This window comes from Saimiri boliviensis, chromosome 7 (assembly GCF_048565385.1).
Source record: "Saimiri boliviensis isolate mSaiBol1 chromosome 7, mSaiBol1.pri, whole genome shotgun sequence".
Lineage (NCBI taxonomy): Eukaryota > Metazoa > Chordata > Mammalia > Primates > Cebidae > Saimiri > Saimiri boliviensis.
The window spans coordinates 30,961,727-30,985,666 of record NC_133455.1 but is presented as its reverse complement, the minus strand read 5'-3'; the positions used below and the strand labels follow the sequence as shown (position 1 = coordinate 30,985,666).

General features: G+C 35.2%; 1 protein-coding gene and 1 long non-coding RNA gene across 6 annotated transcripts in view; one reads left to right on the top strand and one right to left on the bottom strand.

The window, feature by feature from the left end:
• WASHC3 (WASH complex subunit 3) overlaps window positions 1–23,940 on the bottom strand; it is a 104,422-nt gene that overhangs the window by 61,569 nt on the left and 18,913 nt on the right. For 4 of the 5 annotated variants that reach the window (XM_010340222.2, XM_074402331.1, XM_010340223.3 and 1 more), the window contains exon 6: window positions 6,786–6,850. In XM_010340222.2, the coding sequence (XP_010338524.1) occupies window positions 6,786–6,850 (65 nt within the window). Of the gene's footprint in view, window positions 1–1,264; window positions 1,337–6,785; window positions 6,851–23,940 lie in introns of all 5 variants that reach the window. The other variant, XM_074402332.1, reaches the window with a different exon arrangement.
• The window catches only part of LOC141585080 (uncharacterized), a 110,139-nt gene that overhangs the window by 80,801 nt on the left and 5,398 nt on the right, over window positions 1–23,940 (top strand). The window contains exon 3 of the long non-coding RNA XR_012518352.1: window positions 23,816–23,936. This is a non-coding gene — a long non-coding RNA (uncharacterized LOC141585080). The remainder of the gene's footprint in view (window positions 1–23,815; window positions 23,937–23,940) is intronic.

Here is a 23,940-nt window from a genome sequence, read left to right as displayed (position 1 = left end):
TGGCCCCCTCATTCAAGTTAAAATAAATTCTATACTAATTGCCAGGAGAACAAAACAAAAAGTATACACTAGTTCTCTTTGAGTATAAAAAAGAAAAGCACAAGACTTCAGAATCTCAAAAAATTTAAAAAAAAAAAAAAGCAAACCGTAAGAATCAAATGAGGTAATATATAGGAAAGCATTTTATAAATTGTAAAGCCTTAAAAATATTACTATTAATAATAAAACTCACAGCAATACCATCATTTCCAGCCTGGATATTCGTATTTTCAAGGGGAACAAAAATTTGGCTCTGTATATTACGATCATAGATGTTCTTACTTCACCCTACAAGTTGTTTTTCATGGAAAGAAATTTTAAGACATATTTGAAAAAGTTGCTACTTTAAACTACTAAAGGTTAGCTTCTCTCAATTCAAAGAAAACACACTTTACTACTAAAATTTGGAAATGAGGACTTTATAATAGTCTCTCATTATTTTAAAGATATGTGAATTTCCAAAAAAGATTATATTAACAAAATCCAGAAAAATATATATCATGAATAGCATATATATTTTTTAAAAATTTCAATCTTTGATGGTTACAATAAAAACACTTGGTGGCTACATTTTAATAAGCATATTTATATTTGTGATATCAAAATTATCAGTACAATTTTTAATAAAAGCAAATTTTTAAAAATTTGTTTAAACTAATTACATCTAAACTATCTAAATATATATATATATATATATATATATATATATATATATATATATATATGTGTGTGTGTGTGTATATTCAAAGAAGTTACTAGGTTGACCTCAACTAAAAATGAGCCAAAATATAGAAAGGAACAGGAAGAAGGATGAAGTATATACAAATCTGTTCCCTATCCACTTCTTTGTTTCAATCACACAATCTAGGCTTAGCCAATCACAGGAATCTATTTCCTGGGGCGGGGAGAGGGGAGGGGGAGAGGGAGGAGGGGGGGAGAGGGGGAGGGGGAGGGAGATGGATTCAAGGAAAGGCACACAATTCAAACAGGGCTAGTCCCCTTGGAAATGAACTCTGGGTTATGGAGAAGAAGGAGCTCTATTTCTGTTCAACTGGAAAAGCTAGCAATGTTAAAGCCTTGCTGGGTAATATGTTCCCAGGCTTCAGAGAGGAAACTAGGAGAGGCATGGCTTATTATACTAAGAAAGTAAAGGTAGAATGAGGTGGGGAGAGAAGAATGCCACTAGCAGCCCTGATGACACTGAATCCTGTGATACTGTCCTTACCTAGATTTCTCAGCTATGAGAGTCCATAACTTCCATTCTTGTATAAGCTAGTTTGAGTTGGTTTCTGCCATCCTAAACATGAAGAGAGTCCTAATATAGCAATATTGTTGGTTTAACATGTTTTCATTAAAGGAAGATTTATATTTGTGTTTAAAACTGCAGTTACTTTAAAGACAACAAAAACCAAACATTCTTTGGGAAAACATGTATGATAAAGAGTTTAAAAACATTTTTCATTTTCTATACATTTAAAACCACTGAATTTAAAGCAGATTAAGTACAAAAACATTGTTAGTAAAAATATTGAGTAGGAGGTGGTGAGGTAGTTATTATTCAAATTACTAATGTCAACTACACACACGAAGTTATAATGTCACATGGTACTTTTGTCCATTAATGGTGGTTTGTCAGATGAGCTGAGATTGTATTGACTTAATAAGGACCTCTGGGTAGTTAAACATATAACAATTTTGACTTTGATATCATAGCAGCTAGTGAGATCATTTGGTATTTTCTCTTTTGAATTTTCATCGATAGGTATATCCTGTTCTTTGCCTTAGTATGTAGACTCCTGCAACCACAAAAATAATTTAATGCCTGATATCACAAAGAAAAAGAAAAGCAGCTGTTCTAGGTAGGATGGGCTTTTGCTATTGATCTTGGGATCCTTTATTTCTCAGCAGCTTCTCTGTTACTCCTCTGCTAGTCACTGACAGACCACAACTGCTTTTTAACACCTCCTCTTTTATATATCTATTATCTCTCTTATTCTTATGATCAAGTTCTCCAGAAGCAGACCAATCTCAATTTTTTGACACAGTTTTTGTTTTTCCTATACTTTCGAATGTCTGCCAGCTAATGAATGAGGACTGGTAATTACATAAAATGGAGAACCTAGCTCAGCAAAAACTAACAAAATGGAAACAGTAAAAACCCTATTTTTGGATGTCCAGTTGTTCAAAGGAGGTCTAATCTATCCTCAACCAGCCAAAACCTCAATCTTTAATCCACTATGTTATTATATAGCAGGAGGTAAAGATCCTCCTGGCAGATAAGGAATTCTCTTAGAGGGCAGAAAAATCTGCTGGACATGCCATGCAAAAAAAAGTTTTCTTGCTTCCCAGTATCCTTTTATTTAACAATAATAAATCCCCTGTTGTCTCAGTAATAAGTAGGCGAAGGTGGCTACTTTTATTTCTGGCAACTGTAAGAGTGGTCATTCCACTGTCTGGGAGGATGGTACAAATGTCTTTTGGATAGATATATCCAGGAGAAATCCCAACTGAGCTAGTTCTGTTCAAAGTCTGGTTCTGAACTCAATTTTTATATGCTTGCTTTAACCAAATCGATAAGCTGCATGCTGCACCCTCCCACCAAGGTTAAGAGTATGATCAACTGAATTTCAATTTCAGAAATCTGTTCTTTACAGCAAAGTAACAATATAGGTTTTCAGTTTGAGAAAACAGAATGTAATTTAAAAAGATAACTACTCTGTATATGTTAAATATGTCTTTGTTAAGAACACTATATAGGCAACTAAAGGATTATAAACAAATTGTGATCCAAAAGCCTGATAACTCCATTGTCTAGAATTGCTACATATTCCTCCATTAAAACATTAATAAATCACAACTAATATTTATTAAACATTTACTGCTTACCCAGAGCTGTGCTGAGTGCTTAGATCATTATCTATCTTAGTCTAAACAACTCTATAAGGGAGTAAACTCTTTTATTTCTCATTTTACTGATGAGGAAACTGATGCTCAGAGAGGTTAGGTAATCAAACCAGGTTCATACAGCTAGAAAGTGGCAGGGTAGACTCTGAATACAAGTAAGTAGACCATCTCTAAAGCAGGCCTTATTCCTGAGCCTTAACCATCATGAATTTCATGGCTTGCTGATGGTCAAGTCCAGAAGCTGATCTGTTTATTCTAGAACAGTAAAAGTAGCAATTACTAGGTAACAATAGTAACGTTAGTTCAGGGACATAAATGTAAGAGGACAGGGCCGGGCGCGGTGGCTCAAGCCTGTAATCCCAGTACTTTGGGAGGCCAAGGCGGGTGGATCACGAGGTCGAGAGATCGAGACCATCCTGGTCAACATGGTGAAACCCCGTCTCTACTAAAAACACAAAAAACTAGCTGGGCGTGGTGGCGTGTGCCTGTAATCCCAGCTGTTTAGGAGGCTGAGGCAGGAGAATTGCCTGAGCCCAGGAGGCGGAGGTTGCGGTGAGCCATAATCACGCCATTGCACTCCAGCCTGGGTAACAAGAGCGAAACTCCGTCTCAAAAAAAAAAAAAAAAAAAAAAAGAGGACAGAACAGGATAGGGGAGAAACGTTTTTCTTTTTTTCTAAGCAAGAAAATCTAGGCAATGATTGAAAGAATATTTAAGGCATGATTTACCCATTCTATATTTCTGAATGTAAAGCTAAAACAGATTAACCTTTGGCCAAAGACCAATTAAACTTTTCCATTTTCTTTCCCCTTAAACTCTTTCGAATATTTTGGTGACAAAGGTATTCTTTCACATTATCTTTTTATCTCAGTGGTAGTAAAACTAATTTTTAGAAGCTAAACAGGACTAATTTTTGGTTATATATAAACGATTATTTTCAAAAACTTGAATTTTTAAAAATAATTACTTAGAAGAATAAAATCTAATTTTTATTTAGTAATTATCAGGCATTTTCTACAGTTTTATAGACTTCCTAAAATTCTGTAATAGTCATTTTTCTAGGAAAATTGCCAGGGTCTCTTCTCCTTCATCATGTAAATATTTTTGGTTTAAAATTATATATTCTCAGCTTCCAATTTTTTATATACATGTCAATCAAATATCACTATATTTTCTGATCAGTATTTATTTCTATATTAACCTCAGTTCTGCCCTTTGCTCAGTGCAGGCAGATCTAGGCCATGTCTTCCAACAGTTATATGAGTTTGTCTTACTACCTAAAGCTAATAAAAAAAGAAAGCGTATGTTTATACTTTAAAATAAAAAAGAACACAGAACAATCTTTACTGAAAGTTCTTGGCTGAGGCTTAAAATGTACCTAAGATTCTAAATAAAAGTGTACTCTTGCCTTGGATGGCACATTTTCTTCTCTTTCATCATCTCATACTTTTCTCCCAAAGTGAGGCTATGTAACTTTTATGTAAACATGATTCCGAAAGCACCAGAATTCCTTTGTTAATAAGGTGGTTGATTCCACTTATCAAATCTAGCTAAAGACAGTTAAAATTGCTTTGCCAGTAGTGATGATAGGTTACAGTGAGTCACCGCCATTCCAACCAGTGCCCCTGGTGACCAATGGCATGTGCTTATGAGGTAATGGGTCAGAATTCAGGCTCCAGGCTGTGGTTGAGGAGCAGCTTTTCTGTAAGACAATGTTAATTGTTACTGGAATTTTACCCTTAAACTTGGCACCACCTCACAAGTGAATGTTTCTCAACAGTTATAGACAATGAAATACTCTCAAACTGGCCAAGTGAGATACAAGGAAATGTTGAAGGACCTGGGATCTTCACCTCATGGTAGTTACCTTTGGATTCTGTCAGGTGGTGATACCTGATGGAGTCTTGAAGAATAACAAGTTAGCCAAGCCAATAAGATGGGGGAAGGGAGTTTCACAGAGAGAAGAAGAAAACATTTAAGACACCAAAAGGGAATAGGGAAATGATACATTCAGGGAGCAGGAAGTAGTTTGGTATGGCTACATGAAATAGGCATATGTGAAAGAATCACAAGAGATGAAGCTAGTGAGAGAATATGGGTCTTAATGATAAAAGCATTTCTATACAATACTAAGAGGTTAGACTACATGTTGAAGGCAGTGGAGGGTCACAGGAAGATGTGAAGCAAGGACGAAGTATGAAGAAATCCACTCAGGCTTCAGTGGGTGACTTGAAAGAGAATAGGAAAACCAATCAGTAGCTACTATAGCAATTCAGATTACAAATCATGAGGGCGTGAGCTAAACAGCAATGGATATGGAGGCATATGGTGAGATGTGAGAGATATTAAAAATGAGAAAATCATAGTGATTGACACCTGTAGTGGGTAAGGAATAAGACAGAATCAAGGATGACTATCAAGTTGCCAGTGTGGGTTGAAGTAAAGGATTATAAAGTAGATTTAGGTTGGGCAGGGGATGAAATGAAGCCAGTAGCAGATAAAAGGCTTGGATATCCAGCATATGCTGATGCTTATAGGGAGCTACTTTTCCATTTATTATATTTATTCTAGAAAAATGTCATAATTTTAAAGGTAAATTTAGCTCTCTGTTATTATAGGAGGTCTATGTATTTCCCGAAGCAAAAGGAGGTCATAGTTAATGTTAAATATATTTACAACCTATATATTGCAATAAGTACCCAAATGGATGGAACCTATATGTTCGATTCACATTAAATTATACATCACAATCCATCTGGCTTTTAAAGTGTGTGTCAGAGACAATTTCTAGAACAAGTGCCAACTATCCCGGAGATGCTTCAGCTCAAGTTACCAAACTATGCCACTACACTTGAACTGTTTGCTACTTGGATGTATACCAAATGTAGATATATGTTGGACATTCATTCTTTCAGACTATAAAAGAATTCCTAAATTTCATGTTTTGGCAGATAAAATATGATAAAAAGAGTATTTCATAGTGTTTTACCTCCAAAGTATACACCTTTTCTTGGAGGACTGAGAGCCAAAGTAAAAATTCCAAAGTATACTGCTAGCACAGTAATGAATGCTTGGAGTGCTTAGCTAAATACATTGGGCTGAACTACAACCCCAAACTGGAAAGAGTCTTTACAAGTACCTAGATACTTGCAAAACAGAATTCTTCTGAAGAATCTATTATGATACATTTTATCCAAGATGAACTATGTAGCCATATTTACTTGGATGAAATAGTTTTGTCAAAATTCTGAGCCATAATTTTTTTTATCATTTCTCAAAAAAATTTTATAAAACCGACATAATATGGAATTAAATACTTTAAGGTTAAAAAATATCACATAGATTAGTATCTAGTTTCTTAATAACAATTAACTTAGACATAGGGTAACTTTAACCTATTTATTTTTCAATCTCCCTTAACGTACATTATAGTAGACTAAATTTCCTACAAACTAAGATCTTAAATGAAATCATCTACCCCCTGGTAGATAATAATCACCTCCCACCAAAAAAGCACAAAACAAACAAACAAAAAAACCAAGAAGGAGGTAGCACAAAAAGGAAAAAAAAAAAAAACCAAAACTGTCATTAAATTCCAGCTCCTTTGGATATATAGAATCATTATTGATCTATTGAAACTGTTCCTAAAATGTGTAAAGGCTGGTTTTGGAAGAATAGGATATTTTTCTTTTTGGTAACATAAAAGACACCATTTACAAAGATGATATCCTCAACCATACAACACTGTAGAGAAAAAATTTAGAGAATTTGAAATATTTTTATTATAACTGACAAAGTCGATGTCTTGGTAATAATATCATTATATTAGAAGAATTACTTACTCAAGAAGATCTGGGTCTAGTCCTTCTGATATCATTTTGTTTCTTATTGCCATCACTGGTACACCCTAAGCAAAGGACATGAGATAATCTGATCATTAAAAATGCTTCCTTTATATGTCTACACATACCATCTAAAACAAGACCTTTAGATGCCTCACTATTTAAAAGAGTTTGTATTCTACTTTTAAATTAGCACATGCCTAGCACTTGTATAATCTAGTAAAGTACCCATTTTACACTGACCTAACAGAATCAGTCTTATCCAATATCACATAAGCCCAAATTAAGTCATTTGAGCTATTCTTTACTAATTCTGCCGTATAGAAAACAGAGATCATATTCTCACTCTTCTTATATCACCAAAATAAAGAAAACGTTACTCAAACGATTAAAATACGAGCTGAAGTGATACAATGAATACTTTTACTTGAAAAGGGAAGAGAATTGATGTACAACTAAACATTTATTCGAAGTTCACTTAGTAAAGCTCTAAGGGGAGAAGATGACATCAAATCTGTCAACTCCTCCTCTTCACACCATCCCCAAGGATAAGAAACACTAGAGTGATGTGTTCAATTTGAGGGCCTTGATTCTATCCCCTTAAAGTAGGCAGAGTCACATCATGGGACTCTCTCTCCTACCCCATGTGGCATAAGAAGGAAGGTACACCCAGGAACACACAGGAAAAAGCCCAATCACCGCTCTACTGCTGTTGCACACTCATCACTAGCCAGTTGTGATGTTCATTTATTTTTACTTTTATTTTTAAATGACAAATAATTATACATGTCTATGTGGTAAAGTGTGCTGTTTTGAAATATGTATATATTGAGGAATAATCAAATTAGGCTATTTAGCATATCTGTCACCTCCAATATCTATTATTTGTGGTAGGAACTTTTAAAATCCTCTCCCATAGCTATCTTGAAATATATATCTTGAAGATGGGATAGGAGTTTGTCTAAAATGAAAAACATAAACAATTAGAAATATACACAAATCTTAATATAACCTATCATATGTACACTTGTTTCAAATTTGATCTTGCCAAATTAAGTTAAATCGTTACATCTAATCTTCAGTTTTTTAATCAGAAAGTATTATGTCAAAAAATTTAATTTTTATTTACTTTAAAAAACTGCCCAGAAAAGATAGCTACTGAAAGACTCATAACCACTTATTTTGGCTATGGAAGAAAAAAATAGCCACATCCCCTCTCACAGCCTGCTAGGTTAAGTAAGGTTAGGAAAGCAAAGGCTTTCTTTTGAGTTTACAGGTTACTTAGAAGACTCTCATGAGAGGTAGCAAAGGCAAAGCAGTCATTCACAGGCCCATTTATATACTTATCTTGGTAACTGTTGTGTTTTATCTTATAAATTAGTAAAATTTAGCTTACTGAGACTCAGATAAAAATGAAAACTTAAGTGTTAGATGAATCAATATAAATAGCATCATCATAAAATTCTCTTCAAAACCATACCTCTGAAAGCAATATTGTTCCATTAGGCAATTTTTGAGATATTCTGAAAAGTGTATTACAATAGGTTTGGAAGACAAAGAAGGTGGAATATAAGTTTAATGAGCAAAAAGAGAAAAGCAAAAAGAAAAAAGCCCACTTGCTAGGGACATCCAATGTGAACAGACTCAAGTTTGAAATAAAGTAAGCAAGAAATAAAAACTAACACCACTTTTGAAATATATTACCTAAAACTAAGACCTGAATGAAATATATTTAAAAACACAATGTACTTAGTAACAAAATTTTCATAGTAGGGGAGAAAGCTGATTACTTGAATGACATAGTTGGCATTGATAATTAAATGTCATTCAATTATTTAGGATAAAAGGGGGTAAGTTAGGAGTTTGGAACATTCCACAAAAAAATATATGAGTGTTAAGAAAAAAGAGAAGAAGAGCAGAGTTAATGTCATACTTATTTAAAAAGACCTCTTGGCTTCTATTAACTATGGTTTGATGGTATAAGGTCTTTCTACAAACTCAAGCATGTGATTTATTTATTATACTTTAGCATAATCCACAGGACATCATTGGAAAGGTTATACAAATAAGTTACAAAGCCAAGACAAGAGAAGGGAGGAGAATGAGGTTGAAAAAAATTTCCTAAAATACAGCAAAGTAAGTGTATATTGGGTGGTGGTGAGGGAAAGCAGTGGGTGGGAAGAGGGGAATGATGAACAGGGAAGTTGGTAGAATTAGATAAGCCCTCTATTTGAATATTAGCTTCACAGAACTGATCATACAATAAGAATAATAGAAACCTAAACCTGTAAGCTCCAAATTTGAATCTTAGTTTGTGGGGTCTGCTTACAGTAGAACAGCACAGATACATATACAATTTGGTATCTTTAGTCATTTCTGTATATGGATATGGGTAAAGGAAAATACATATAACTGCTATCTTACTTGATTCTTAGACTTATCACTACCTTAAAAATCTCATAAAGCTTGATAAAAAAGAATAATTTGGCCTGTGTTCCAAAGAATGCATTCCAAAGGGATCTGCTTTGTTTCCAGTGATGTTGCTTAGTTTGCTATATTCTTCCTTAGAGGTCACGTAACAGAGTCTGGTTTGTTAAACACCAAAAAGAAGTGTGCAATTTCTGATTGCCAACAGACAAAGCTACTGGTGGTCTAAGAAGGACAAGAAAGACCTCAAAACTGAAGTCTACTGAACTGTGGGGTTTTTTTTGGCAAGTGAAAATGGCAGTGTGTCCAACATAAGTAATGAAGAAGAGAGAAGGCAGCCATAAGTCTGATGTTCCAAAAAATAACATCTGTATTTGCGTCACTGGAGAAAGTGTGTACAGAACCACACTAATGAAATTATGATGGCAGCACTAATAGTTAAATACTAGTTTCTTATATCACAAAAAACTGTTTAGAGGTTTATAGGCCTGCCAATATTTACATTTATTTCTTATTGTGTTAAAGAAAGTCAAAAGACAAAATCCTTTTATAAAGCATGTTGAAATTTTCCTAAAGTTTTAGATTAGAAGGAGGAAAAAAACCCCTCTGTACTCAAGAGAGATACATTACTTTCCTAGTTTAAAAATAACTAAAAATTCTCCTTACATTTTAAAGTTTTTCCTCTTAGTTTATGAATGTGAATCGTAAAAACATAAGTTTTCTTCCCTACCTAATGCAACAATAAAAAACAGATCTATTGAATACGTTGATGGAAAAAGCTCTTTCTTTGCAGAGAACAGGAACTAGTAGAATTTGAAAAGAGGCTACAGATTGTTAAAAGGGAGCCAGTCCTCCAAGTAGGCTCCTTTTACTTAAAATTTAACTTCATAAAGTGGACTTATATCATATCTTTGCCTTTTGACTTTTTTTTTTGAGATGGAATCTCAAAAAAAAAAAAAAAAAAAAGTGGAGGTTGCTCACTGCAACCTCCACCTCCCTGGTTCATGCGATTCTCCTGCCTCAGCTTTCTGAGTAGCTGGGATTACAGGCGAATGCCATCATGCCTGGCTAATTTTTTGTATTTTTAGTAGAGACAGGGTTTCATTATGTTGGCCAGACTGGTCTCGAACTCCTGACCTTGTGATCCGCCTGCCTCAGTCTCCCAAAGTGCTTGGGATTACAGGCATGAGCCACCACGCCTGGCCCCTGCCTTCCGACTTTCAACAATGCTATTTTAAAAATATTTGACTGCAGTTTATAAAATAAATTCATAGGATGCTGCATTTAGGATAAAATTTTCAGATAAAATATATAATGGATTACTGTTCACTGAACAAATTATAACACAAAAGAAAGCAAATGCGCAATGACCTTTTCTCTTCAAAGCTTTCAGTGAAGGAATAGAAATTAATTTAAATAGATCTTTGAATCACTGTAAAATGAATATGGCTATCTAAAAAAAAGGAAACTTTATTTCTAATGACCTAGAAAATGCTAGACTCTGAGATTAACTCTGATACTGTCACCATCAAGTATTATTAATTAGAACTTAAATATGTGGGTCAAAAAGAGTCTCACAAATCTTGACTAGTAATATATATATGTTATATATATACACACACAGTGGTTTCTATGAAAACTAATGGTAAGTTATTCCTTTTTCAAGGATTATCTTAAGACATCAGTTTCAGTCAGAAAGTATTCTTCACTGACTCCCGTGAGATATCTTTAAAGGTGAAGGAACAAATCACATGAAAAAATGGACCAAAATGAAAGCAGCCAAGACCAGGGCCCCAGGAAGTTGGTAAAGCAATTACTGTTACTTTATTCATAAAATAAATACATTTTAGCAGTTTGACCTGTGACTTTTATAGGTGAGAACTAAGGTTAGCCTGAATGCCTATGAAGAAAAACCTTTAAGAAAATTATTTCAAAAAGTAAGGGATCCATTGTTATAATACAATTGAAAATACAATTCATAAATTTCCCTATGTGATTGACTCACTACTCCCTTAACCTGCCTCCCATGCCTGCATAAAATATACTTATTATAGACATAATCACTTGTTAATCACCAAAAAAAAAAGTATATGGTATTTTCTGTGCATACTATAGCTACTCAAATATTTGTTGATTTAAGGATAATTTGGGGCTGTCGAAGATCCATTTTCCTCTCTGCATTATAAATGCAAAAGTAGCATCTAAAATTTATAGATTTGCTATGCTAGGCTAATTAATGCTAAAACTCCATTATGAATATATACCTAATTTCATTCAAATGATTACAGTATTCCACTTTGAAACAGACATTAATTATAAATTTCTAAATCTTTCTTTACAGGAATAAGAACTTTAAGAGAATTTTTATAGTAAATCATTTTGAAATTTGCTAATTAAGAGTATACAAAGAATTAAAAATGTAACTACCATTCAACACAGCAATTTTATTGCTGGGTAGATACCCAAGGGAAAATAAACAGTTCTACCAAAAAGACACATGCACACACATGGTCATCAAAGCATAATTCACAATAGTAAAGATAGGAATCAACCTATGTGCCCATCAATGGTGGATTGGAAAAAGAAAACGTAGCACATACATGCCATGGGAAACTACACAGTAATAAAAAAAAGAGCAAAATCATGTCCTTTGCAGCAACATGGATGTAGCTGGAGGCCATTATCCTAAGTGAATTAATGCAGAAACACAAAACTAAATACTATGTGTTCTCATTTATAAGTGAAGCTAAACATGAGGTACTCATGGAAATAAAGACAGAAATGACAGATACTGGAGACAGTAAGAGAGGAGAGGAGAGGGATGGGGCAAGGGCTGAAAAACTACCTACTGGGTATTATGCTCACTACCTGGGTAATAGGAGCATTTGTACCGCAAACCTTAGCATCATGCAATATACCCTTGCAACAACCCTGCTCATGTACTCCTTAAATCTAAAACTGAAATTTAATAAACAGTGTAATAAGTTCAGACGTCTCCTGATCAGTTTTTTAAAACTTATTACTACATTGCACCTATTCAAGAAGTTTTAAAGAAATATCTCCAAATATAGTAATAAAAGTTACAAAGAACAGAATCCTTAGTAATTAACAATAAAGATGATGCTACTGATTGACATAATAGCATATTCACTTTTGAATTAATTTTCCAGTAGTGGTAGTTTGTTTGAACTGGTATGATTCTCTCATTCAATGCCCTTAGGGATCTAACAGCCACCCATTTAAAGAGAGATGGCCTGGATTAGGCACTGCATGTGGCTACAGAAACCACAATGAAAGGGCCTTCAACCTGATAACAATTTGTCATCAGCACATGGTCTAACTAATGAATGGAATAAAAGTCATTTGTGAACTTGGGCTAGGAAAAAACAAGAAAAGAAAATCTGGGGTGTTTCACTGTATTATGAAAATCTTCAGAAAGTCATACTTAGGTCTGAAAATATTTTTTTAAATGATGGCATTAAGATAAGCACAAAAATGAGGTTATCTACAGGTAAAAGAACAGAAAACTTTCATTCATTTTTCCCAATGAAATTCAATATTTTTGAAATCTTCTTTAATTTCCTTTTAACACATATAGCTAATGTAACAGCATTTTCTCCAAAATGTAAAATAATCCTCACCCAAAAAACTAGCTTACGAATGAAGTATGTGGCTGCATCTCACATTGCTTTGACCCACTTAAGACAAATTATCTTCTGACCTAGGACCATCTACCACATTATGAATGCTTATACCATCTGAGATCCTTGATATAGTGCTAAAAATGCCTTCCTCAAGTTCATGGTCTCAAAAACTTCTAAGGCACTTCTCTTGCTTCTGAGGTGAGCCCACTTGCTTATCCTAGTTCATTTGCTTCTCTGGTCCTTACTTTTTCTCTCATTAATTAAACATGATCTTAGATAAATTTATAGTTAAGGTGAGAATCATGGTGTTTCTAAAATACACCAATTTGGAAAACTTATGTGAGATTCCTTCTTATTTCTGGCAGAGGTGGTCAGTGGGAAAGACAAGAGAAGGGCACTGAGAAATCAAAGCTGGAAAACTAAAAAGTTATGATCGCATCAGAGAAAAGAACGATACCACACATTTCAGCAAGTATAACAACTGCCATAGCTTGTGTGCATCTTCAAGAGCTTCCTTACAAATCCTAACAGTAGAGTGCTGTTCCTTTTGTCACACCTTCCAAAGAGTTAAGGAGTTGCTTAAATGAGTTAGAAGAAAGATATAAAGTCACAAGTTAAAATGTTTTTCTGTTTATGCCTTCTGTTCATTATCATTTTATGCATCATCTAAAGGAAATTCCTGCGAAACTTAGAATGACTCTGAGCTAATCCTCCGGAAGTTCTCTTCCCTGAACTTGCTTTCTTTTTCTTTTTTTTTTTTTTTGAGACGGAGTTTCGCTCATTACCCAGGCTGGAGTGCAATGGCACAATCTCGGCTCACCGCAACCTCCGCCTCCAGGGTTCAGGCAATTCTCCTGCCTCAGCCTCCTGAGTAGCTTGGATTACAGGCATGTGCCACCATGCCCAGCTACTTTTTTTTTGTATTTTTAGTAGAGACGGGGTTTCACCATGTTGACCAGGATGGTCTCGATCTCTTGACCTTGTGAGCCACCCGCCTCGGCCTACCAAAGTGCTGGGATTACAGGCTTGAGCCACCATGCCCGGCCGAACTTGCTTTCTTGTGTTCTCTCTTTGCCTTACTTTCTTCTGTCAGGAGATGAGGACAGGGGTTTGGAGCTGTGATGAATTTAAGGTAGATAAATACGTTTTATTGGCACTTGGTGAAATAAACTAAAATCAAGAATTAAACATTTTGGCTTAAAAAGGACTGTTTCAGATAAACTATCCTCCACCTTATCTAAATTATTTGAATTTCAATACCAGTGACACCAAAATATGGAGAATAAATTCTGAAGAAATAACATCTTCTTCAAACACACTTTCACACTTATGAAAAACTGATTTGACAAATTTAGCACCTTAAATTAGCTTATCAGTTTTTTAAAAAGATTATTTTGCATTTTGAATTCTCTTATGTTTCACTTATTCCCCCTTTTAAATATTTTTAATTAAAATTAATTTTACTTGTCTGATGTTTCATTAAAAAAAACAAAGAATTCAAGTCTATGGTAGCCAAGTATCCTTCTACAACTCTAATGGAGACTGGCATCTATGCCATCTGTTAGTTTGTCGGTATGTGACTATTCTTCAAATATGACTGAGAATTCTAGAATGTTCTGAGGGGCTCACAGTTCAAAATATATTTTCCAGAGACTGTATGAACTATATACAAAAATAGTTATAGTAAACAACTAGTTCCTGGAAACAAATTATTCAAAAATAAATACTTTCATGGCAATTAAATGCCACCTAAGGATGGTAAGAAAAATGTGATATTAGTATGAAAATATTCTCAGCTATATTATTATGACAACAGTGGTATTAGTGAGAAATAAAGAGATGAGAATCAAGGGAGGCATATTTAATATTACCAAGTAGGCACTGACATGACTACCATGTAACTATTTATTATCTGCCCACTACACAGCTAGTAATTCCTTCAATCTTCTATCTTTATCACAAATCAGAAAAGGCAAGAAATTTAAAACCTGAACTTAGTAGTATAATTGTTTACTGCTCTCTAACAAATACTTATAACAAGAAAATTTTAAAATATGCAAAAGGACAAATACATAATAGAAAGGCAATACTTCTCAACATTAAATCTGTACACAGTATGAGTGGTTCTAAGCTCCCTAACTTTCCACGCAACATGGGGAGGGTTCAAAAGGCAGCCAAAATGATGGAAAAATCATAATCTGTAAACCTGGCATAACCATTCTTCACATATACTTTCCTTAGAGGCCAGTTCACTGACTTTAGCAGAGAGTAATTTTTGTAATTCTTTGACAAAAGTATGACAAAAGTTATCTGTCTCTAGGTCCTCTGTATACTGGGGCCATGGCAAAGCATAGGTAACATGGTAGAAGTTTCCAGCTGGTGGATAACTGTCAGTTTTCTGCGTAAGGGAAAGCTCTATCCAAACTTTCTTGCATTTGATATAAGATAGAAAGTAGAAGGAGAAGGACAAATGTCAGAGGTCACTTTAATTTCATTTATCCCAACTCAAAGTTACTACTCATATAGTCTACTATTTTGCTAAGCTTTGCTTCTTTCTTTTAGTTGTAGTCAGATAGACCTGCCTACCTATTTAGTTCACAGGAAGGATAAAATATTTTTTACTTAGAATTTTCAGTTGGCTAAGTTATGCAATTAATTGAACAGACAAATGTTCATTTGTATCTTTTCTTTATATTCATAAGTATGGCAAATCAAAGTAATTGGACATGAAGCTTTTATTTTCAATGAACAAAATGAGGCTAAAACAATACAAAAGTTATTCCTCCATCCCACAAACCTTCATGTACTCAATAAATGTTGATCTTGATATTGATTAGTAAGCCTTAGGTATTATAAACAAATGAAATACACATTAATATTATAATACCTACAGTTAAAAACAATGAAACAATCACGTAATTATTAAGCTAAATCTGTAACAGTATTTTTCACAGCTATGATTATATATAAACCAATAGCTCCTTTTTTTTAAATTATACTTTGACTATATTGTTGATCAGTGATGAGGACTTGGAGTTCTCTAAAACATGGAAAGCCACATTGGGGTCATATCTGAAAAAGGTTTTAAAGACTTTAACTACTCTTACAATAACTATATCTTGTTTGTTATCTAAAGAACATGCTACTTCCTGCTTGACTGATTTCACAAGGTCCAAGGTGCATAACTTCTCGATGAACATCTTTAATAATCATTTGAAGCCTCCTCATCCTTAGGTAATGGAAGTCACATTTCCTCAGGCCAACATCCACCACTGGCAACAGATGCATCAGAACCACCAGAACCAAAGAGATTATTCAATTCACATTTTAAGCCAGCCAAAGAAAATAGAGCTTTAAAAAAGTCTAAATGTCCAAGAGACTGTTTTGGCAAATACGGTTTCAAAAAATACAAGTCATTAGCTTCTTAATGTGGAAGTCGGACTTTCCCAATGCACAATTTATTACTGGCAAAGGATTCACCAAGATCTGCCAGTAAAAAGGGGAGAATTGTTGGAAAAGTGATCTATGTACATGATTCCAGTTAAGTTATAAAAGCAATATGTAATTTAGTAAAGGCTTGTGCTGCACTATTATGACAACAAACATTAAATCAAAATCAATTATGTGCCACATTTGGAACACAAAAGTATTACTAAAAAATCTTGCATAAAACTTGCTTAAAAAGGAAAAAAAAAGTCAGAAAATGCCAGCAGGTGTTCCAGCAACAGTCATTAGTAATGAGATTCAAATTTGGGGATCAATTAATAGATCATAAATCTAAAAGGAACTTCTGATCTCATTTTATGTATGGGAGAACTGAAGTCTTGAGAGGTGACATATCCTGATGTGATGACAAAGCTAAGAAACTATACCATGTTGTATCCCAGAAGTTCTGGGAAAAGATCTGGGTGTTCTCCTAGGGAATGAAATTTTCTCCCAGAGAAAGAACAACGTTTCTTTCATTGTTTTAATCTAATCATTGTTTTATCTCTCAGAGGGCAGTAATCCAGGAGTGACAGAAAAAGGCATGGAGAGCAAAAAGCAAGGTATTGCTTATTACTCTGTGAACCCGTACTTGTAATTAGTGAAGGACTGTGTTGGTTTGTACCTCCATACTCTCAAAGGAGTTTATATTGATTAAATAGTTTTAATTCTCTAGACTGTAAAATAGATTTACAGGTATGTGGCAAGTGAAGCAAGGCACATATAAAAGCAAGGCATTCCAGAAGATAGTACCCAGGAAGAGGAAGTTTTCGCAGCAGTTTAGGGAGGAAGCCAAAGGAGCTTGTAGTTCATCCTGATATCAAGAAAGTCTTAAAATCAAGAAAAATCTGTTTTTGTAACATGCAAGACTTTCTGCCATATCTAAAGTGAATGATCACATCAGAATTCTGCAAATCAAAGCTTTCTATATTAGAGAAGAAGCCAAAAGGGCTTGAAAAACATGGTTCTGTCATATTACATAAGACAAAATCATTCTAAAAAAATAGGAGAAATGGTTAAAAGATTGTTGAGGAGCTATGTATCAAGATGATACTGAGTGGAAATATATTACACTTTGGAAAAAGAAACTCAGTATAATTGGAATAGAGGTATAAGACTCTACGTATGGAGCAGTTAACTCATATTTTTAAATGAAAAGAATATAAAGGCAACTGAAAAAGAGATAAATCTGTTATTACCCTTTCACAAGGTGAAAGACCTGTGGCATTGTTAATTCCCTTTTGAATGTATACAGACAGTTATTTTTAGGATTTTAGGATTAGATATTATTGGCATAAAGGATTAGATATTGTTGGTATAAATACAGTTTTGTTTTTTTTTTTCCAGAAAATGCTATCCTCCTTTTCGTTAATACAAACAATTCCCTAAAAGCTGAGATGCAGGTTTCTAAAACTGTTTCTATAACCTGTTGTCTTATGCACAATGGGTGGTAAGCTACTCAAGGTCATACCAATAGACAAATTGGAACTCATTTAAAGAATTACATTGTTATCAGTCTTTCTGTGCATTAAGAACTAAAACTGAATTTTCCCTGGTAGGTAAGCAAACTTTAGTCACCCCTAAAGTTAAGAAAAATTGGGTATTTTAATACAAATTTAAAATCTTGTTGGGAAAGTGAAACACTTTTCAGTATGATAAGGTAGTTTGTAATGAAGTCACCCACTAGAATTAGCTGGGGTTAGGCTCCTCCTTATAGCCAGTGGTCAAATTTGCTTTTCTTTCTATCTATATCCCTCTGAACCATGTTTGTTCTCAGTTATATTCCAGGAATTGAACCACATTTTCAGAGTGAACCACCAATTAGCAGACAAACACAGAAAACAGAAAGGCTTATCACCATCCTGAGGTATAGAGATACAAAGCCATCTGTATTCTTTCCATGTCTATGACAGCAAATGAATGGTTCAATGGTACAAATGGTAATAGGTCTCCAATGGTTGTTCTTCACTCCACTTCTGTGAGGCATTTTCTAAAGCAGAGTGGTACTGTCATCTGTTCTTCCAGTTAAAAGTTATAGTTTTATAAAGGAATGGATACAGAAAACACAACTAGCTATGCAGATACTGTTGAAGAATAATATTTTAGGTGATAACTTATGACATTAGAATGATTGTACTCTTGGAAAAGTGCTAAGTGGTTTGGAAGAACCAATGGATTATGTTTAGCAGTACCCACAGGTATGTTCAAGAAGCTTTACACTGAAATCAAAAGACTAAAAAATCCTCAATTAAAATTGTAAGACTAGACCTATGAATAACAACAATCTAATAAGGAAAAAACAGTGGAAGAACTGCCAGGAAATTATTAGGAGGAAAATGTAAACAGTAAACAAAGCCAATAGCCTAAAAAAAAAAGTGTGTATGTGTGTATGATGTGTGTCTGTGTGTACGTAAATACAGCAAATCTGAAATTTCAAAATAAATAAGCTAACACTTAATGGGAAGAAATCTGTGTATGCAAACTGGCATTTGAAAGAAATGTCTTACAATGTTTCCCAGCAGAAAGAGGACAATTACCATAAATCAAAATATATACACATATATAGAAATTCTTGAACAAGTGATAAAGAAACTCCTATGTGAGGCTAAAAGAAGGCAGGAATTTTATCAGGTGGAGCATACTTTTTTGCTACCCTGCCAGATGGAAGATTTAGATAAGGCTTTCTTAAAACACTGTAAATGAGCAGAAAGATACAGACACGATGGGGAATATTATCCATCTATACATACTAGAAGCTTAATTTTGCCTATATTAGAATAGCTGATAAATTCCTAAGTTGCCCTGCTGAAAATTTAATTCCTCAATAGATAAAGAGGGCAATGAAGCAAACACGCAACTATTTGTGCCTAAGTTTGAACACAAAGGCCAAAATAAATGATAATAAAGAAGGGGCAGGAATTCTGGTAGTGATCACACCAAGGAATGAAAATTCCTGGGCATTATAAAACATGTAGCCTACATCTGCTGTTGGAAATTTTGACAGTCACTCGTGATGTGCTTAGAAAACAGAAGAAAGTGAATTTATAGATTGTTCAGTAATCATAATCCAAAAAATAATGATTGGTAGATTCGTGTCAACCTTGAGGAGGACCTCTATTGGGTCTATTCTTGTTTCGGTCCTGAAAACATTTTAAATTGATAATTTGAAGAAATGAGAACATATTTATACATATCCAGGTAGCACAAAGCTAGGAAGGAGAGATAATATGTGTGATTACATATATAGTCCTTTAACAAATATTGATTGAGCACCTTTATGGGTAAGGTGTTAAAATGAATATGCAGATTAATCAAGACACCATTGTTCCTCTCATGGTTCCATTTTCAACTGGAGATATAAAAATATGTACAGATAATCATAAAACAAGGTATTAAGTGACAAATTCCAGAAAGAATACCAGTAAAGTTATTGGATAGGTAAACAAAAGGAGCTATTACTTCTAGCTTTATGTGTTGGTGGGTTTAGAATGTGGGATGGTTTAGTGGATACAATCATAGGCACATGCTAGATAACAGAATTTGGACATATGACAATAAAGAGAAGGAGAATCTAGATTCAGAGAAGGAAAAGCATGGAACTTATATAGGGAAAGGTTTGTGGTTCTATCTGATTAAAGAATGGAATTCAGGGCCTGACGCAATGGCTCACACCTGGAATTCCAGCACTCTGGGAGGCTGAGGCAGGTGGATCATCTGAGGTCAGGAGCTCGAAACCAGCCTGGCCAACATAGCAAAACCCTATTTCTACTAAAAGTACAAAAATTAGCTGGGCATGGTGGCAAGCGCCTGTAATCCCAGCTACTCAGGAGGCTGAGGTAGGAGAATGACTTGAACCCAAGAGGCAGAGGTTGCAGTGAGCCGAGATCGCGTCACTGCACTCCAGCCTAGGAGACAAGCATGAGACTCCATCTCAAAGGAAAAAAGGGGAATTTAGGACAGGGAGCAACAGGAAATAAAAGTTGGGTAATAAGGTTCTGGGATGTCAGTTGGCACAAAAAACTAAAAACAATAAAATTAAATTTAAGTTGGATGGACTTCTAGTATTATGATGGCAGTCTGATGTCACTCCCCACTTTCTTCTTGAAAATTACCCCTTAGCAATTAGAAACAGAATATGACCTCCAGCTTTAATGACTAAGAGGCATATATGAACCAATTACCTAAAAATTAAGAGCAGGTAGAAGAACGATTGATGACTTAGCAGAGCAAAAGAAGGTCAAAGTCCATGTGTCTGAAGGAGATGCCAGGAAGAAGCTGCACTTCCAGAACCCTGAAAATGCTTAGGAAATAGATATACCCTTACCAAAGGCAAAAATGAGACAAAGGGCTAAGAACAGAAAAATCTGTCTTAAATCAGAGAAAGTCTGAGGCAGAAGAAATTTAACCCCTAATCATACTCAGTGACATCAAGCAAAAAGGATGGGCTGGAGTTAAGTACCAAGTACAGCTAGAAAGTTAAGGCTTTTTAAAAATAAAACAATTATTTACTTTCTTAAATGTTTTTAAATTAAAAAAATTAAATATGAATATATAGTTTAAAATATTTTTAAGCAGTTCTTCATCAGAAGTATTTTTTCAAAACACACATGCTCTATGTACCAAGTACCAAGTCTAGAGATTCTAATTTTGTAAGAGAGGGTCCAGGAACTTACATCTTGGAAGTTTCTTATTCTGAAAACCACTGAGCTAGTGTGAAAAAGAAATCTATCACCTAAACCTGTCAGAAGGTGAAATGGTATAGACAAATTATAAGCATTTTCTTTTTTTCCTTTTTTTTTTTTTTTGAGATGGAGTTTCGCTCCTGTTACCCAGGCTGGAGTGCAATGGCACAATCTCGGCTCACCGCAACCTCCACCTCCTGGGTTCAGGCAATTCTCCTGCCTCAGCCTCCTGAGTAGGTGGGATTACAGGACGTTCCACCATGCCTAGCTAATTTTTTGTATTTTTAGTAGAGACGGGGTTTCACCATGTTGACCAGGATGGTCTCGATCTTTTGACCTCGTGATCCACCCGCTTCAGCCTCCCAAAGTGCTGGGATTACAGGCCTGAGCCACCGCGCCCGGCCTAAGCATTTTCATTTACAGGACTACAGACAAGGTACTGTTGCAGGAATGAAGAATAGTGTAGTATCCGAAAAAATTCTCTGCCTTATGGAGTTTTTAATCTTGTAGAGAAGACAGAAAGTAAATACATAAAACATGTAGAACGCTGGAAGTTGATAAGAAGAAAAATACAGCAAAGAAGGGGTAAAGGGAATTGGGTGAGGACACTGCAATTTAAAATAGTGTGGCCGAGGAAGGCCGTACTTAGAAGGCAGTATTTTTGAATACAGATTTGAAGGAAGTGAGGGAGCAATGCAGATATCTGGGGAAAAGTGTTTCAGGCAGAGAAAATAGCTGAAGCAAAGGCCCTGAGACAGAAGACTGCCAATATATTTATTCAAGGGACATAAAGGAGGCCAGTAGAGCTGGAGAAAAGTAAGTGAGGGTGTGAGATCATAAAGGTAACAGGGGAGCTAAATTGTATAGGATTTCATGGGCCTGTGAAGGATCTTGGCTTATTCCTACTGAGGCAATAAGACATATGATTAAAAAAGTAAATATTTAAAGGGTCATTTATATATATATATATATATATATATATATATATATATATATATATGACAAAAGCAATGGAACTTGTTTACATAATTAATAACAAAAATAAAAACTGCAAGTGGTATCTGGAAACCTTAGCTCGCTAAATAAATCTAGACAATACCTAATACAGTAGTTTAAAGTAAGTGTTTGATAAATATTTGTGGAATAAACAGTTGGCGAATTTATACTGAAAAAGAGTTTTTGAAGCTCTTGTAAAATTGAAGGCAATTTATCAAGAATTTAACAACTATTCTAAGATGCAGCCTTCATAAAAGATTTCAGGGCAGTTTTATGGAGTATAACCTAGTAGATGTTCCTATTTCTTATTTTATATAGGTTTGGCAAGGAGGGGTGAACATAAAAATCTTTCAGAGTCATTTTGAAGCATTTCCCTTTTGTTTGTTTGTTTGTTTGTTTGTTTGTTTATTTATTTATTTATTTATTTTGAGACTGAGTTTCGCTCGTTACCCAGGCTGGAGTGCAATGGCGCGATCTCGGCTCACCGCCACCTCCGCCTCCTGGGCTCAGGCAATTCTCCTGCCTCAGCCTCCTGAGTAGCTGGGATTACAGGCACGTGCCACCATGCCCAGCTAATTTTTTGTATTTTTAGTAGAGACGGGGTTTCACTATGCTGACCAGGATGGTCTCGATCTCTTAACCTCGTGATCCACCCGCCTCGGCCTCCCAAAGTGCTGGGATTACAGGCTTGAGCCACCGTGCCCGGTTTGTTTAAAGAGTGAAACAGTGTTTTTTTGTTTGTTTGTTTGTTTTTGAGACGGCGTTTCGCTCTTGTTGCTGCTGCCCAGGCTGGAGTGTAATGGTGTGATCCTGGCTCACCACAACCTCTGCCTCCTGGGTTCAAGCAATTCTCCTGCCTTAGCCTCCAGAGTAGCTGAGATTACAGGCATGTGCCACCATTCCAGGCTAATTTTGTATTTTTAGTAGAGGTGAGGTTTCTCTATGTTGGTCAGGTTAGTCTTGAACTCCAAACCTCAGGTGATCTGCCCACCTTCACCTCCCAAAGTGCTAGGATTACAGGTGTGAGCCACCATGCCTAGCCCCATAGTTTTTTTTTTTTTTTTTTTTAAACAAGCCTATCTTTTAAGCTTAGGCTTTCCTGAGTTTTAGCTTTAAAAATGTGTTCTATATGATTCATAGTTAAACTGGCTTTGCTTTATTCTTTTTTTTTGATCTATTGCCTAGGCTGGAGTGTAGTGGCCTGATCTCAGCTCACTACAACCTCTGCCACCCAGGTTCAAGCAATTCTTCTGCTTCAGCGTTCCGAGTAGCTGGGATTACAGGTGCCTGCCACTGTGCCCGGCTAATTTTGTATTTTTAGCAGAGACAGGGTTTCACCATGTTGGCCAGGCTGGTCTTTAACTTCTGAACTTGTAATCCACCTGCCATGGCCTCCCAAAGTACTGGGATTATCAGGCGTGAGCCACTGAGCCTGGCCTGCTTTATTCTTATTAATTAAAAAACTTCATATATTTTCACCCCGAAGTCTGGTTTACTTTTTTCTAAATTGACCATCCATACCCTGAGCTCTAGGCTTCAGAAGAAAAAGGAATCGCGAAAGTGAAAAATCCACTTCTGATAGCTAGAGAAAGTAAATGTACTTTCTTAACCACTTTCACCATTGCAGCTTCCAAATGAGCCGATCTACTTTCTGATTGTCAGAACTGGCTTTCAACTTACTAAGTGATAAACTATCCCACGGACAGCAAAATAAAACTGTCCTTTAGTATTAGCATTGTGCTTCTTTTGCTTGATAATACAATTTTACAAAAACTTTTTTGTTTTTTTTTTGAGACAGGGTCTCTGTCACCTATACCAAAGTACAGTGGAATAATCAGTAAGGTCAGCCACTGCATCCTTGAACTCCTGGGCTCAAGCAATCATTCCACTTCAGCCTCTTGAGTAACTGGAACTACCAGGTAC